Raw genomic sequence first — 17,524 nt, 5'->3', positions numbered from 1 at the left:
TCAATCCCCATGGGTACCGGTTAACCGAGAGTCTACTGTACAAAAATACAAATTTGGGGGAAATTGTTTATTTTAGCTGTAGAAATCAAGCAAACATGCTTTCTCAAGCTTTTAAGATTTTCATTGTGTATAAGGTTTTGCTGCCCTCTGCTTGTTTCTAATAGATTAAACAGTGTTCAGTCATGTGCCTCTTTTTAAACCAAGGAATGTTATTACATTGTCACGCTGGTAGAGGAAAGTGAATGTGAAGTGGAAGTTATGAGCAATGCTCGTTGTGAGTGATTTGTCTGTCATTCAGACATTTTTAGACCATAATGTATTTTATGTTTATGTTAAAATGTTATATCTTGTGGTTGTTAACCCCCACCCCCATTTCTACAAAACTGCGATAGCAGTTTCTAGCGCAGAGAACCACGCTGAATGGCCCGTGTTGCTCCCGATGCTCATAGGAACTCAATGAGCGTTGGGAGCAGCACAAGCCATTCAGCGTGGCTCTCTACGCTAAAAACTGCTAGCGCAGTTTAATAGAAGAGGAGGAAAGTTTATCATAAATTTTTTTTTTTTTTAATTGATGTTACATTATTGGTTTGAATATTTGAAACTGTGTTTCTAGACTTGATTGAATGGCTGTTTTTCTATATATCCTTTTGTACTAATTCATACGCAATAAATTAAGCCATATCTAATAATACCTAATGTTTAATATTGTGGATTTCTTCCTTTTTGAAAATATATACGATGTGCTAAAAGTGTCTGCTTATATTAGTCTTTGATGCCACAGTGTAAAACATTTGTACCAAAACTGGAAAAATACAAGTTAAGGGTGAATATGCAGAATAACTTGTAAGTTTCATGGCTCCATGTCATTCCCTTCTTGGTTGGACTGAGAACTTTTCAGCACCCCTTCATAATGAATCTAGTTTCTGATATATTTGTGGTCAAAATCATATTTAAGGTCAAGAAATTTGACTATGTCACTCACCTCTCGATGAAAGCCCATTGGCTCCCCATCGCCCACCGTATCACTTATAAAACATTACTGCTGGCATTTAAAACAAGAAAAACTGGACAGCCAGAATTTAACAAACTTTTGATTCCAAATTCCTCTTCATGTACCCTCCGATCTTCAGATCAAAATTTATTAGTAGTTCCATCACTCAGACACATCAATACGAGGAGAAATTCCATCTTTTCGGTTGTTGCTCCCTCCATTTGGAATTCAAAGCCTAACTATTTGATAGAGACAGCATCCTTGGAGAAATTCAAATCTTTTGTTAAAACATTCCTTTTTAAAGATGAATTCCAAGTTTGATTGTCCTTTTAAGGATTTTATAAAAACTTACTTTCAGCCCACTTAAGTTGGACTGCTATGTGTTACCCTTACCTTTTGTATTTGCCTATACCTTTTTCTTTCCTTTATTTATATTGTAGTTCTCCCTTTTGCCATTCGTTTCAGTATGTCCTTTTGTCTTATTTGTCCACTGTCTTAATTGATGATGTCTTTGTTATTATTTGTCCTCCCCTGATTTTATTGTATAACCACTTTGAAACTATTGATAAGGCAGTACAGTGGAACCTTGGTTTACGAGCATAATTCATTCCAGAAGCATGCTCGTAAACCAAATTGCTCCTATATCAAAGCAAGTTTCCCCATAGGAAGTAAGGGAAACTGCTTTGATTGGTTCCACCTACTCCCCCCCCTCCACGAGGCTACCGGCGCTGCTCCATTCTCCCCCCCTTGAAGAATCCGACGTTGTTCCAAACCCCTCCCCGCGATCCAGCTCCCCCCCCTGCGAACCAGCATCCCCCCCTGCTCACGTTGCCCCCCTCCACCGTGATCCTACTTTCCCCCCTCCTGAGCAGTCAATGACACCCTTTACCCGACTTGGCACCAGTGCCGGTGCCCGAAGATCCTCCCTCTTCTGACGCGGCTGGGCGGTGCGTCGGAGATCCTCCTTCTTCTGGGCTGGGCTGGGCTGGACTGGCTTTGAGCATTTGCGCATGCTCAAAGCCTTCTGGTCTCGCTCTCTCCGAGATTGAGAGCGAGACCAGAAGGCTTTGAGCATGCGCAAATGCTCAAAGCCAGTCCAGCCCAGCCCAGACCAGAAGAAGGAGGATCTCCAACGCACCGCCCAGCCCAGGCCGCGCCAGAAGAGGGAGGATCTTCGTGCACCGGCACTGGTGCCAAGTTGGGTAAAGGGTGTCATTGACTGCTCGGGGGGGGGAGGGGGAAGTAGGATCACGGTGGAGGGGGGCAATGCGAACGGGGGGGATGCCGGATCGCTGGGGGGGATGCCGGATCGCCGGGGGGGGGGGGGGGGGGGCGCTCTTACAACAAGGCAAGCTTGGTTTACGAGGCACCAAATTTGCGAATGTTTTGCTCGTCTTGCAAAACACTCGCAAACTGGTGCACTCGTAAACCGAGGTACCACTGTATATCAAATTTTAAATAAACTTGGAAACTTAGTCATCTGTTTTAATAGGTAGCTATAACCAGAAATGGAGGAGTAATCTGGTACTTAAAGCAGCAGTCTAAGAATCAGAAAGCAAAGGGTTCAAATCCATTGATGCTTCTTGTAGCCTTGGGCAACTCCATTAATCTTCCTTTGTCTCAGTTAAAAGCATATGAGCCAATGCAGTAAAACTTATGCAAGAGCTGTACACTAGAGCTTAGCTATGTCTTCCTAATGAATGTGGAAAAAAAAAAAGATTTTGTGCCCAGATGCAGCATGCAAAAAAGAGTCTGCTAACATGAGAAAGCACACTGTAAGCATGTACAGAAAAGTCTGCACTAGCTGCTGCTATATTTTGGGTACAAAAATGTATTGACACATATGTGCATGTTCTGTAATGCTATTCTGCACTTAAATGTGCAGTCTATGGCTTTATGCTTTTTAGGCTGTACATCTCCTCATCCCTCTGTCTTTTCCCCCCCAATGCTATACTTCAGCAAATCAAAAATAATCTTGCAAGTCCTTCTTACTAGAGAGTGACATGGTAATGGTTACTGTGGTAATTCCCATAGTCACGGGAAAGCATTGCCAATTTTGCCCGGTATTACCACGGTAGTGGTAGACCATTCTATGGTAGTACCACGGAAGCGGGAACTGCTGCCATGAAGAACCTACTATACCATGGCAATGTGGACCCAGAGAACTCTCCCCGAGCCTTCCCCTGACTTTTCCCTCCCTCCCTGCACTGCCTGCCATCCGTCCCTCCGTCTCTTCCCTCCCCTCCCTCTCTTCTCCCCTACTATCTCCGTCTCTCCTCTCCCCCCCCCTCGTGGTGACTAACCCCCATGTCCTACCTTATTGTGCCTGGTGGTCTAGTAGGCTCACAAATAAAAAATTCTACAGAACTGCTGTGATTTGTCGAACAAGGAACAATAAGCAAACAGGTTGGAGAGCCTGGACCCAACACGGTCCGTGTTTCAAAGAAACACTCCTTCCTCAGGGGTCCAAAACTGTATCATATACTGGGGAACCTTATGGATAACAGCTGGAAACAGCGTTGTGGTGAATAACTGAACAGGCTGGGTCAACTCCTCCACTTTCGTACCCGCACTGCGAAGGAGTTGACTCAGCCTGTTCAGTTATTCACCACAACGCTGTTTCCAGCTGTTATCCATAAGGTTCCCCAGTATATGATACAGTTTTGGACCCCTGAGGAAGGAGTGTTTCTTTGAAACATGGACCGTGTTGGGTCCAGGTTCTCCAACTTTTTGGATACAAACTGTTTATGTTCATTTTACTGTTTGCTTATTAAAGACTTGGCGTCTTGTACACCCTTCCTGCAGTTTTTTTCTTTTTGTTCCTTGGGAATAGTAGGTTCTTCAGGGACAAGAAAGAGTATTTATTTTTCTTTTTCATTCCTCCAGTCCCTCTTTTTATAATGCAACATTCCTAATTTCTGCCGTATAATTTTCCTGTTAACATCATCTTCTTTCTTTTGAAGGCCAGCAGCATTCTACCAGACAGCTTGATGACCGCATTGTTTCTTTTATCATTGGACATGTCTTTTTACATTACATATCCCAGCAATCATGAGTCCATCACAGCTTATTTGGAGCAACTAAATTCTGATAATTATAATACTTATAAACAAGCTGCTGAAACTGTGTATTCAATAGAATGTACCTGCTCATTTTTGGCTGATATCAGCAAGAAGGTATGGCTTCCCATTATATTAATATATATTTTTCAGAACTGCATTTCAGAAAGTTAAAAATTCAGTTAACCAACTTTAATTTTAGACTAAAGTTCTAAATCTTTTTTTCTTTTTAGTTTCAGCTGTTTATCGTATGGTTTTTGAAAGCTACAAAATGAAACACAATGATACATATTGTAGTCAAATTGAAATACAGTAGAACCTTGGATTGCGAGTAGCTTGGTGTGCGAGTGTTTTGCAAGACAAGCAAAACGTTTTATATATATTTTTTAATATATATATTTTTATTTAAAGTGAAAAAGGTCACTACCAGACAAAATACAAACTCAGCAGCAAATTTTAACTTAATCAACGAGCGTTGTCTTACAATACGAGTGTGTCGACGTGTGCCACGTACAAGTATGCACAACATATGCGCGTCACATCGCTGAGTGCAGCTGAACGCAGCATAAGCATCACAACGGAGCACAATATAAGCGCGACAAGCATGCACAACATACACGGGTCGCATCGTTGAGCGCAGCTGAACGTAACACAAGCATCGCATCTGAACAATATAAGCGCGACACGAGCATGCACAACAGTACAGTATTTTGTATTAAAGTTTTGGGGTTGTGGAACGAATCATCAGAGTTTCCATTATTTGTTATGGGGAAATTCGCTTTGATATGCGAGTGCTTTGGATTACAAGCATGCTTCCGGAACGAATTATGCTCGCAAACCAAGGTTTTACTGTAACTTGTTTCAAAACATTTTATTAAATTTTAACTTGATATACAAGCAATGTCTTGCAATACAAGTACACACATCACAACTGAGCCGATGGTTCTTCTCTCTCTGATGCTACAGGAGTGTAGTGACTGTTCTTAATGAGCGAGGTCTTGCAATACAAGTGCGCATAGTACTTTGTATTAAAGTTTTGGGGTGGTGGAACGAATCGTCTGAGTTTCCATTGTTTCCGGTGGGGAAATTCAGTTTGATATACGAGTGCTTTGGATTACAAGCATGCTTCTGGAACAAATTATGCTCGCAAACCAAGGTTTTACTGTAGATGTTTGTAAATCATGAGACAGTGAGATAGAAATAATGAGAAACAGAATTGTTTTCTATTACTGATTTAGGGCTCCTTTTACAAAGGTGCGCTAGCGGCTACCGCCTCCTTTTAAGCAGGCGATAGTTTTTCGGCTAGCGCGCGCTATAGCACACCTTTGTAAAAGGAGCCCTTAGTCTTTAAATATGAAGACTTAATGTTTACTTTACTCAGAGTGGGTAATTTTTACTAAAAAGTGGCCTTAGCACATCCTAGTTTGGGTTTTGCTGCAGCCGTAAAATAGCCATGTGGTAACGTGAGCGAGTGCGGGCTTGGAGCCAGGACATACTGGGGCCCCACAACAGATGCAGGTAAAATAAAATACTATTTATTATAAGTATCAGGTAGAGAATCCTGTTGCATTCACAGGTAGGGAAGAGAAAATAAAAATGTTCTTTAGACATAACAAGGCTGTCTAGTGACTTGCTCCTGCAGGGCCACGGCATACATTGCTGTTTCTCAGCATGGCAGTACACTTTACTTGTCTCTGACCTGGTTCCGCAAAGTTACCAATGTAGTCTCTAGGAGTTACTTGGGTCATAATCCAAAGTTCTAGTGCAATGTGTCTAGTGGTCCTGAACGCTAGGGTCTTTTATCTGAACCAGCAAGTTCCTTGCAGAAAACTGTCAATCATATTCTGTAACTCCATCTCCTTCCCAGGGAGCTGCTTTTGTCACCTCAGTTTGATTTCTGCAAACAAATTGCTCAGAAGTGTTTTTGATCTGCTCTGCAGTTTTATTTTCAGGTATTTTTGCTCAGTGTTCTTTGGTGGCTTGGTGCCCGGAGTTTCCCACTTGGTAGGAATTCTGCCTGGGAGAAAATGAAGACTTGCATGGCAGAAGTCTGCTGCTTGCAGGATCAGCCCCTTTGGGACACTAGCTAGCCTGCTGAAATTTTTTAGAGCTCAGGGGTCATCCCCTGTGTAGGTGCTCTCATCCCTGATTTTGTCAGGAGCTTGAGCTGAATCTGTATGGGCTCCCTCCTGGCTTTGCCAGGACAAACAGTGGGCCAGCTGCGTGGTCCTCCCCCCTTTCATGGCGCAGTTTTCCGGGGGTTTAGGTTCAGTCCAACCTCAGTCTAACTGGCAGTCAAAAGACCAGGTTTGTCCAGTAAATCTGTGATGTATATTTCTTCTCCTTTTAATTTCAGCAGAAATCCTGTGCTGAAGCAGGCAGGTATCATGGCACAGTGAGTAAGGCTATTGAAGCCTATGGGAAAAATCACAGTGAGGGTGAGGTGCATTAAAAGTTGAATTTATTTATTCAATTTTTTACCCCGGTTTCCCAAAGGAGCCCAGAACGGGTTACAAAGTACATCCATAATAATCCAGACAGAACAGAGATGACATTTCTGGGTGAATGATTTTAAGGTGCTGGGTTTGTAAAGAGGACGGTTTTCATGGCCTTCTTGAAGTTCCAGAATCCATCTAGTGATCTGACAGATGGGGGGGGGGGGATGGTGTGCCAAAGTTTGGGTATGAAATGTGAGTAGGAGCGTTTGCAGGCTGTTTCAGTTTTGAGGGAGCGGCCAGGAGGTATGGTCAGTCGTTTTTCTCCTTGGGACTTCAGTGGTCGCTTTGGGAAGTAGATTTGTAGTTTAGTTTTCATATAGTAAGGAATCGTTTCATGGAAGGTTTTGAAAGCAAGGACCAATGCCTTGAAGGTGCAGCGTTTTTGAATGGGCAGCCAGTGCATGGAAGCTAATGCAGAGGTAGCATGGTCGCGGATGCCTAGGTTTTTTAGAAGGCAGATTGCAGCGTTTTGCACCCTTTGGAGATGAGAGAGAGTTTTGGTAGGCAGGCCCACTAGTAGAGTGTTACAATAGTCTACGCGAGATAGTACAAAAGTGTAGAGTAGTTGGGCAAATTTGAGTTCTGAGAAGTATGCATGTATTGTTTTTAGCTGGCGGAGGTAGTAGAAGGAGGATGATACTAGTTTGGATATGTGATCTGTCATTGATAAGTTAGAGTCAAGAGTTACTCCTAGGCTGCAAATGTTATCTTGGGGTGTAAGGGTGTTTGTGGCCCATGAAAAGGATGAACGGGGTTATACGCATAGATCTTTGTGGATCCAGAGAAGTTCTGTCTTGGATTTATTTAACTGTAACTTGTTCCCAGTCATCCAGGTCTTTATTTCAGTTAAACAAGATTGGAGGTTGTAGATTTGTGCGTCTCTGTGATGGCCTAGGGGAAGATAGAGTTGTAGGTCATCAGCGAAGGAGTGTATTCTGATTTGGTGTTTTTCCGCTATGTCCAGTACTGGTTTGACATAGAGGTTGAAAAGGAGAGGTGATAGTAAGGGTTTGGGTTCAGATAAGGATTTTCCTAGTAGGACCTTGCAGAGTCCCAAGCAGAGGGCCACAAGGCAGTGGCACAAGTAGTCCACCTATTGCAGGAAATGGGCTGGATTATTAATTTCCTAAAGAGTCATTTGGTTCACTTGCAAATCCTGAAGTATCTGGGGATTGTATTCAACATGGCAGAGGGCCTGTCTTCCTTCTGGAGGCTCACCGGCAAAAGTTGAGGTGACAGATTTCAGAAATTCTGGCAATGCTAGCTTTCATGGCATGGCATTATTACAGGTATTGGGGGGTCTATGGTGACGACAGAGGTGGTACTGTGGACAAAAGCTCTCTGACCTTTCCAGAGTGCATTATTGTCGCCACAGACAGACTTCCTTCAGATTCTCTTGCAGTGGACAGTGGAAGCCTGTCACAATTTATGATGTTGGCTGAGGCAGGAAACTTCAAAAGATTGCCTCTATGCATAGCAACATGGGTGATCCTGACTACAGATGCCAGCCTTTACGGAAAGACATTGCAAATGTCATCCGGCCCTTTGTTGCTGGGAGCCTTCGCAGAGAACATTATTCATCAACAGATTGAAATTGAGAGCCATTCGAATGGCATTGTTATCCTTCAAGGAGTCCCTAGAAGGGAAAGCAGTCAGAGTTTTCTCAGACAATGCCACAACAGTGGTGTATATCAACAGACAAGGAGGCACCAAGAATGCACCTTTAAAACTAGAGATCCAGCTGTTTCACTGGGCAGAGAATCATCTGGTAGCCATCTCAGCAGTGCATGTAGCGGAAGTGAACAATGTTTAGGACAACTTTCTCAGTCGACAGACGATGGATCCGGGGGAGCGGTCCTTGTCCCAGGTAGTGTTTGACAGGATTGTTTGGCGCTGGGGGTATCCGATGTTCAATCTGATGGGGTTAGCCTGCATTCACAAGACCGAGAGATACTTCAGTTGAAGGAGTGCACGAGGAAGTGCCGGTGTACAACCTTGGCCAACCAGGAATCTCTTGTATGTGTTCCCACTTTGGCCAATGATAGGTCTGTCAGACCTCAGATGCACGCCAGAGGGCATTAGTGTTTTGGAGTCATCCTTTGGCCTAGACACCGATCTTGTATCCATCCAGTACCATAGAAATCACAGAAATCAATTGCACACCATTTGCACAGATACAACTCTCTTCTTGCTTTCTTTATTCTGGTTAGCTTATTCTGATACACACTGATAGGAAGAAGAGTTATAAAAAGTAGAAATAAATCTTACTCATGTAGCACACAAAGCTCAGGACACACCATATACATAATAACATTTCAAACAAAACAAGTTAAGACAGATTTAGGAGAACTGTACTCCCACCTAGAGACATTCTCTCTGTTGCACAGGAACAGAGTTCCCCCAGGGAAGCATAGCCCCCTCTAACACTGAAATGTATTGTGTCAGAGAAAGCAAGTCCTCCTACTTGCTGAAACTAGGAGCTCAAACTTTATAGGGTTCAGCTTACCATGTACATACATATTTATTAGCTCTGTCTAGCTTAGTTCATGTAATCTCTTGTCTCTGTCATGTGCTCAAGTCAAACTCTGGTTTGTGCAAGTGCTTTTGTTACTCGCAAAACTCTTAGTTGAGAGGCCATAATTTATGGCCAGGGGTTGCCATAAGGAGCAGTAAAATCGGGCATTATTTTTCTTATGTTGCTAACAAAGCCTAAAATATAGCCCTTGATGGAAGGAGGAGTAAAGTGAATAATCCTATGATCTCTCTGTGGCACAACCCTTTTCCCTCTCAACCAAAATGAAAGAAATATAAAGACATGACACTATGAAAAAGTTAAACAAAAGAAAGCCTCTCGTAATTATTATCAGTAAAGCAATACAGCACACAAGAAAGGAATGCAAGCCAAGGGGCCCACATAAGTAGAAGACAGTAAAAGATGAGAAAGGCTAAGAAAGCAAAAAGTTTAGTTTTCAGTTTAACATATAGAGGACAGAGAAGAATGAAAATGCCTATTTGATTTTTTAGCTTTCTTGGATTAGCTCTGACTTGCATATGCATAACCAAACTCATTCCAGTTCTCATGCTACCCTTGCTCTGTATGGCACAAAGTCCTCTTACTTGTTCTATGATCCCATCATATGATTTCTCAATCTGTTAGAGAAACAGAAAACAGAAAGATGTCACAGAAAAGGAATGCATGTAAGGGGCCTAGGTAGTTATTTATTGAAGTCTAAGATTGTGAGAGAGAATCATAGGAGAGGAAAATTTGTTATTAACCAGAAGAGAATGAGATGCTTGTGTATTTTAGCATTTGGCAATATCATCTTGATAACCTCTGCTTTATCTCACATTCAGTGTTTGTAGCATACCATTCATTCCCCTTAATTAGCTCAAAAGGCCAATTTAATGACCTATCCTGCTCTCCTGCTTCCTCTGTGTTCATTGGAAGCAAAAGCAAAAAGTATGATTCAGAGCTGTAAAAAATGAAAGGAGCTGAGTCATGATATTAATGTTACATCTCCATTCTTCAACAGGCTGAGTCATCTGAAGAACAGTGACGCATTGAGGGCTGGTGATCTTCATGGATAAGACCATCTCCGAGTATACTTTTTATACTAGGGCCATGTGTTCAAGAGCCGTGCCGTAAGCCCAAAGCATTCCGGATTCTCTAAGACAATTGGACTCTGTGAGAGTAGTGTCTAATAGAGAGGGAGTCTCAGAGACTAAATCTGCATGCCATATGCAGATTTAGTCTCTGAGACTCCCTCTCTATCAGACATTACTCTCACAGGGTCCAATTGTCTTAGAGATTCCGGAATGCTTTGGCTTAATGGCACGGCTCTTGAACACATGGCCCTAGTATAAAAAGTGTACTCAGAGATGGTCTTAGCCACACTCCTAAGAAACCTGCCACAGTAGTGGCTTATGCGAAAGCCTCAGAATTATTTCAATATTGGTGTTTGGAGCAGCAGATAGAGCCGGTAAGGACTCCAATAACAGCGATTCTTTCATTCCTTCAGGAAGGTATAGAGAAGGGCTTGGTGGTTAGTTCCTTTAAAGGTTCAGGTGGCTAGTCTATCTTGTTTTCAAGTTTGATTGAAGAGGGTTCCTTGGCCTCTCACCTGAATATTTCCAGGTTTTTGAAGGAAGCATTAAATTTTCCTTTATGAAACTTTAACCTTAGAGGAGGCCATTCTGATGAACCTCACTGTGAAGATGATTTTCCTGGTAGGCATCGTTTAAGCTAGAAGAATTTCTTAGCTCCAGGCCTTGTCGTGCAGGGAATGATTCCTCAGAATCATGGAGGTAGGAGTGTCCCTGCGTATAGTTCCCTCCTTTCTGCCAAAGGTGGTGTAGATGTTCCCTGTGAATCAGGAAGTCTGACTGGCATTCCAAGCCACAGGCAGAACAAAATTATAGCAAGACTAGATGTCAGAAGGGTTCTCATTCATTACCTGGAGGTGACCAAGTGGTTTTCAGTTATTAGATCATCTCTTCAACCTAACAGGCTCTGGATGTGTAGAAGAAAGCCGGCCTTAAAGGTCTCAATTTCTAGATGAATATGGGCGACAATTTCCTTTACTTACACAGGATGAAGTAAACATCCACTAATTTCTTTGAAAGTGCATTCTACCAGAAGTGTGGCATCATCATAGGTGGAGTCCAGAACAATTTTGCCCAAGAAGATTAATAGAGCAACTACGTGGTCAACTCTACATATATTTATGAGTACTAAGTTTTACAGAGTGGATGTGGGAGCACAAAAGGACTTCGCTTTTGCGTCTGCTCTGCTAGCAGCAGGCTCTTCTTTCCTGCCCTAGGCTCAAAGGACTGTTTTGTTACGTCCCACAAGTTCAGGACTCATGTGCTTTTTGCACTGGAACAGAAGATTAGGTTCTTACCTCAATAATCTGCTTTTCAGTAGAAAAGCACATGAGTCCTGAAGCCTCGCCCCATCAGTATTTAGTGTAGCTTGCTTTTAAAAAGCCTCAAACAGGTATATGACTGCAGAGACTTGTCTAACTGTGCTCAAACAAGAGAAAGCAATAAAAAGCAATGGTTTCAAAGAGAAAGGAGTATCTATACAGGGTTGCTCTTGACAGAGTCAGAGCCAAACAAATGTTAGCGCTGGTTGCACTCAGGTAAGTGGTTGTTTTCATTTTGCCTTGTTGATGCTAGGTTGCATTTTATTTATTTATTTATTCATTCATTCAATTTTCTATACTGTTCTCCCTGGGGAGTTCAGATTTATTACATGCATTTATTCAGGTTTGTTAACAAGTTGTGTTTTCTTGCTGAGCAGATCAAAACTTTGTCATTGGGGAGATTCTTGGTGCCCCTCTTTATTATTTCTCCTCTTTCAGGGGTTATCTCTGCTTTGGTACAAACTGAGGAGAGAGGGCAGGGGAAGCAGAGTTAAACAAGATGATGCCTTCTGCATATCTTGCAGATGAAGATTCACTATCCACAGGTTCAGGGCTTGTGCTTTTTTATTGGGAAGAAGATTATTGAGGTAAGAACCTAATCTTCCATGGTACATCATTTTAAAATGTGTTAGTGCCTAATGCAGTTTAGTAAAAGGTCCCCTGTATTATGATCCCTAATCTGAATACAGGTAACCTACTTCAACATTTGAGACTTAGTAATTAAAAGCATTTAACTTGTCATTAAACCATTATGTAAGTTTCTTTCTTAATATTTATTATTTCATTTTTTCAGGAAGAAAAAAATCTTGTAGAATTAGTGGAACTAGCAGAAAAGGCTCTAAATAGCCTTCCATTTCATCAGCACTATCAGTTGGTTGATGATTATATCCATATCTGCTCAGACATGTAAGATACTGATATTCTTAATAAGCTTTTTGACATACTTTAATAATTTGTGATTTTACAGCATTTCTATGGAAGACATAAACAAATAGAAACTGTATTAGAAAACTGGGCTTTCTTTAGCACTCTCCAGACCAGTAGAGGTTAACTTTACGATTGGGTATATATCTAATCATGACCAGCAGGTGGAGACTGAAAACAAAACTTTGGGACAGTATATCCTAGCCCCTCCTCTCTATTTCCCTCAGTCTTCTTTCAGTCTCCAGCAGGTGTTGAGTGATCTGTACCCATCTCCCTTGGTAGGGCTGTTGGAATTTGTTTAGAGGTTTATTGTCCCTGTTTTTAGCCGGACGGAGCTTGGACGGACTCTGTTTGGGGTTCGTCCGACCTCGGGGGTGTCAAACCCGGCGGGTCACGAGCGGGGTCCCTCCCCCCACTTCCTCCACCTCCCCATATTTTTTTAGAGGAGCCTCAGCAGTAAGCCTTGCCCCCTAAATCAAGCAAGGCATATTGCTTCGAGAGCCTGTGGAGTCTGTTCTGTGTAAAAAAAAAAAAAAAAAAAATCCTGAGGTAGTGCTGGTCTGGAGGGTTGTTTCCCTTTAAGAAAACTGTATTTTACTGTATTTTTTCAACTAACCGGCACTTTTTTACAGCTAGGTCGCGTATGGAGCAATGAGCACTTCTAAAGGGAAAAAGTGCTCATTGTGCTCCAGACGCGAGGCACTCGCGGCCGGCCTGTGCAAGCGGTGTTCAGGCCGGTGCGGTGGAGGAGCTCCGTCGGCAGCGGCTGCAGGCGCCCAGAGCTCCCCGCCGATGGTGCCTCGCGAGTCGGCAGGGAACGGTGGAGAAGCCCGGTCTTCTCCGTCCGCCCACGGAGGGATTCCCCGAGCCGCCGACGGTCGGGTTTTAGAGGATTCCCTCTCAGCTGATATTTTGACAGCTGATGCCGGCTTGCCTGTTTTAGCGGCTGAGACTATTCAGGTCTCTCAGCCGCTGCAGGCTATGGAGGGAGCTGTTTTGGCGGGAAAGACGCCATCTTCTCTGTCTGGCCCCTCCATTTTGTCTTCCACCTCAGGTGACCTTCCCCCTGTTTTGGCTAAGCAGGGGCAGGTTTCTGCTGGGTCCCCTGCTGTGGCAGGGAGTCCCTTGGGACCCTCGGGGGGTTTTTCCCCTGATTTTTTCTTTTCATTATGCAAAGCCTATTTTCAGGCGGCTGGGGGTCCCGGTTGCGCCCAGGGGGTCTCGGGGGGTGGGGTTTCCTCCGCGCTCCCTGCGGCTTTGCCTCTCTCGTCTGACGTGACGTCCCCTCCGCCGCCTCTCTTGTCCAAGCGTCCGCGGGTGTCGTGGGACGAGGATTTGTGGTCGGAGGAACGTGTCGGTCTGGAGGAGGACCTGGACCCTTCTGAGGAATTCCAGGACCCTCTGGAGGGGACGGAAGCTGGCGGCGGGTTGTCGGGTTTCCCGTTCTCCAGTGACGAGGCGTCCGTGGTGCGCCTTTTTCAGAGAGATGAGCTGCCTGACCTTATTCAACAGGTTTCTTCGGCTTTGCGTTTTGAGGACGCGCCGCCGGAGACTCCGCGTGTGGGGGACCCTCTGTTACGAGGGATCCGTTCCGTTTCCCGCTCTTTTCCTATGCATCAGGATATTCGGGATATTATTCTTGAGCAGTGGAAAACGCCGGAGACGCCGTTTCGGCTGGCGCGCAGCATGGCTCGCCTGTATCCCATTCCTGAAGGGGATCGGGCTACGTTAGCTTCGCCAGTCGTGGATGCGGTGGTCTCGGCTATTTCCAAGCGGCATACCGTGCCTGTTGAGGGCGGTTCTGCCTTGCGGGACTCTGAGGAGCGCAAATTGGAGACCATCCTTAAGCAAAATTTTCAAGTCTCTGCCTTTGGGGTCCAGGCGGCTATTTGTGGGGACTGGTCGCTCGCGCCGTGTTTCGGTGGGCGGAGCGGGTCTTGGATCGAGAGTCTGACGACTGGTCTCTGGTGGATCAGGAGGTAGCGAAGATTGAGATGGCTGCCTCATTCCTCTCGGATGCTCTGTATGACTTGGTGCGGATCTCGGCTAAGTCCATGGCTTTTGGCGTGGCCGCAAGGCGTGTGTTGTGGCTGCGCGCTTGGGCGGCGGATGCTGCGTCCAAAGCTAAGCTTACTAAATTTCCCTTTCGGGGGTCGTTTTTATTTGGAGAGGACTTGGATAAGTTGATTCAGACTCTGTCGGACTCGAAAGTTCCCCGTTTGCCGGAGGACCGTGCCCGCCCGGCGTCTCGGGGTGGTGCGGCCCGGGGGCGTTTGCGGGAATTTCGCAAGTATCGCCCTGGGCGTGGGGCTGCTTCTTTCCAGTCTCCGGGGTTTTCCCGGGGTCGGTTCTTCCAGCGCATGCAGCCCTTTCGGGGGGCCCGTCGGGGGGCAGGGAACCCCTCCGCCGGTTCCCCCGCTTCCCGTCCTGCACAATGACGCCTTGCCGGCGCCCCCCTTGGTTCCGGTGGGGGCCCGGCTGCGCGATTTTTTTCCCAAATGGGCCGAGATCACATCCGATCAGTGGGTCCTGGAGGTGGTGCGGGACGGTTATGCCCTGGAGTTCGCCCGCTCTCTGCCGGATTTTTTCCTCGCTTCTCCGTGTCAGACTCCGGGGAAGACGCAGGCTTTTCGCCAGACCCTTCAGCGCTTGCTAGATCTCAGGGCAGTAGTTCCAGTGCCCCCCCCGGAGTGGGGCACGGGCAGGTACTCCATTTACTTTGTGGTGCCCAAGAAGGAGGGGACTTTTCGGCCCATCCTCGATTTGAAAGGGGTCAACAGGGCTCTCAAGGTTCCCTCTTTCCGTATGGAAACGCTGCGGTCGGTCATTCTGGCGGTTCAGCCGGGGGAGTTTCTCACTTCTCTCGATCTGACGGAGGCCTACTTGCATGTTCCTATTCGGACCTCTCATCAGCGTTTCCTGCGCTTTGCGATCTTGGGTCGGCACTATCAGTTCTGTGCGCTTCCCTTTGGGCTGGCCACGGCTCCCCGGACGTTCACCAAGGTGATGGTGGTCGTCGCGGCAGCCTTGCGGTCGGAGGGCATTCTGGTACACCCCTACCTGGACGACTGGTTAATTCGGGCCAAGTCGTTGCAGGAAAGCTCCCGGGTTACGGCTCGGGTGGTGGAGTTTCTCCGGTCGCTGGGCTGGGTGGTCAACCTTTCCAAGAGTCGGTTGGTTCCGGCTCAGCGTCTGGAGTACCTCGGGGTGCTGTTCGACACCTCCTTGGGGAAGGTCTTCCTCCCAGAGGCCCGGGTGAGCAAATTGCAGTCTCAGATTCGCCTGCTTTTGGCGTCCCGGTGTCCTCGGGCGCGAGATTTCCTCCAGGTCCTGGGGTCGATGGCGGCGTCCCTGGACGTGGTGAGGTGGGCGCGGGCCCACATGCGTCCTCTCCAGTATGCTCTGCTCCGGAGGTGGTCTCCCCAGAGGCACGGGATGGATGTTCCGGTCCCCCTGCGAGGCTTGGCGCGCTGCAGTCTGCGTTGGTGGCTCCGGACCCCTCACCTAGTTCAGGGGGTGGGTCTGGATCTTCCGCAGTGGACGGTGCTCCTTACGGATGCGAGTCTCCTGGGTTGGGGGGCCCAGTGTCTGGGTCACTCAGCTCAGGGAACCTGGTCCACGGAGGAGGCCTCCTGGTCGATCAACGTGTTGGAGACCAGGGCGGTCCGGCTGGCGCTGTTGGCTTTCCACTCCCTTTTGTTGGGCAAGTCGGTCAGAGTCCTGTCGGACAATGCCACGGCGGTGGCTTATGTCAATCGTCAGGGGGGCACCAAGAGCACTCTGGTGGCGCAGGAGGCGGCTCGGCTCATGGTTTGGGCGGAGTCGCATCTTCTGGACCTCTCGGCCTCTCACATTGCCGGGGTAGAAAACGTTCAGGCGGACTTCCTCAGTCGTCACTTCTTGGATCCGGGAGAGTGGTGTCTCGGCGCCGAGGCGTTTCAGTTGCTAGTGCGTGCTTGGGGGCAGCCCCTGATGGATCTGATGGCTACAAGTGGCAACGCCAAAGTACCCCGCTTCTTCAGTCGTCGCAGGGACGGTCTGGCCGAGGGTCTGGATGCTCTGGTCCAACCGTGGCCAACGGAGGGGCTGTTGTATGTGTTCCCTCCTTGGCCATTAGTGGGCAGAGTACTGCTTCGCATTGTTCGCCATCCGGGGCTGGTGGTCTTGGTGGCTCCGGATTGGCCTCGTCGTCCGTGGTATGCGGATCTGGTGAGGCATCTGGTGGCGGATCCTCTTCCTCTGCCTCTCGAGTGCGATCTTCTGATGCAGGGTCCCATTCCCATGTTCGACCCGTCTCCCTTTTGTCTTACGGCTTGGCTCTTGAAAGGGGCCGCCTGAGTAAGAAGGGATATTCCGACAAGGTGATCTCTACACTTTTGGGGTCCCGGAGGCTTTCTACCTCTCGGGCTTATGTACGGGTTTGGCGTCTTTTTGAGGAATGGTGCCGAGCGCGGGGAGTGGTCTCCTTTCGCGCTTCTCTGCCTAACATTCTAGAGTTTTTGCAGGATGGCCTGGATAGGGGCCTGGCCTGGTCTTCTCTTCGGGTTCATCTGGCGGCCCTGTCGGCTTTTCGGGGGCTGGTGACAGGTCAGCGTTTGTCAGCCATTCCTGATGTGATTCGCTTTCTTAGGGCGGCCAAGTTGATCAGGCCTCCCATAAGGCCCTCGATTCCCTCTTGGGATCTCAATCTGGTTCTCTCTGTTCTAGTGCGCCCTCCTTTCGAGCCGTTGGATGGCTGTTCGTTGAAGGACCTTACGCTGAAGTCGGTCTTTTTGGTGGCCATTACTTCCGCTAGACGGGTGTCTGAGCTACAGGCTTTCTCTTGTAGGGCTCCCTTCCTGGAGTTTTCGAAGGAGCGGGTTGTTTTGCGGCCTGTTCCTTCCTTTCTGCCGAAGGTAGTTTCTCCTTTTCATGTCAATCAATCGGTGGTCCTCCCGGTCTTGGGTAGTCGGGAGGGTTCTTCTGAGCAACGACAGCTGCGCAAGTTGGATGTCGGTCGGGTCCTCCATGCTTATGTGCAGCGGACCCGGGATTTTCGGAGCTCCGATCATCTCTTTGTGCTTCTGGCGGGTCCTCGTCGGGGGGCTGGCGCTTCTAAGGCTACTATTGCGCGTTGGATCAAGGAGA

At 46.8% G+C, this 17,524-nt stretch overlaps 1 protein-coding gene across 3 annotated transcripts in view; it reads left to right on the top strand.

Annotated features, from left to right (window-relative positions):
* The window catches only part of RTTN (rotatin), a 385,080-nt gene that overhangs the window by 89,531 nt on the left and 278,025 nt on the right, over positions 1-17,524 (top strand). For all 3 annotated transcript variants that reach the window (XM_033934249.1, XM_033934250.1, XM_033934251.1), the window contains 2 exons: positions 3,955-4,167; positions 12,267-12,379. In XM_033934249.1, the coding sequence (XP_033790140.1) occupies positions 3,955-4,167; positions 12,267-12,379 (326 nt within the window). The remainder of the gene's footprint in view (positions 1-3,954; positions 4,168-12,266; positions 12,380-17,524) is intronic.

The sequence above is a fragment of the Geotrypetes seraphini genome, chromosome 2, assembly GCF_902459505.1.
Source record: "Geotrypetes seraphini chromosome 2, aGeoSer1.1, whole genome shotgun sequence".
In the NCBI taxonomy this organism is placed as follows: Eukaryota; Metazoa; Chordata; class Amphibia; order Gymnophiona; family Dermophiidae; genus Geotrypetes; species Geotrypetes seraphini.
Note: the sequence above shows the minus strand (reverse complement) of the source record. Positions and strands in the feature narration are given on the sequence as shown.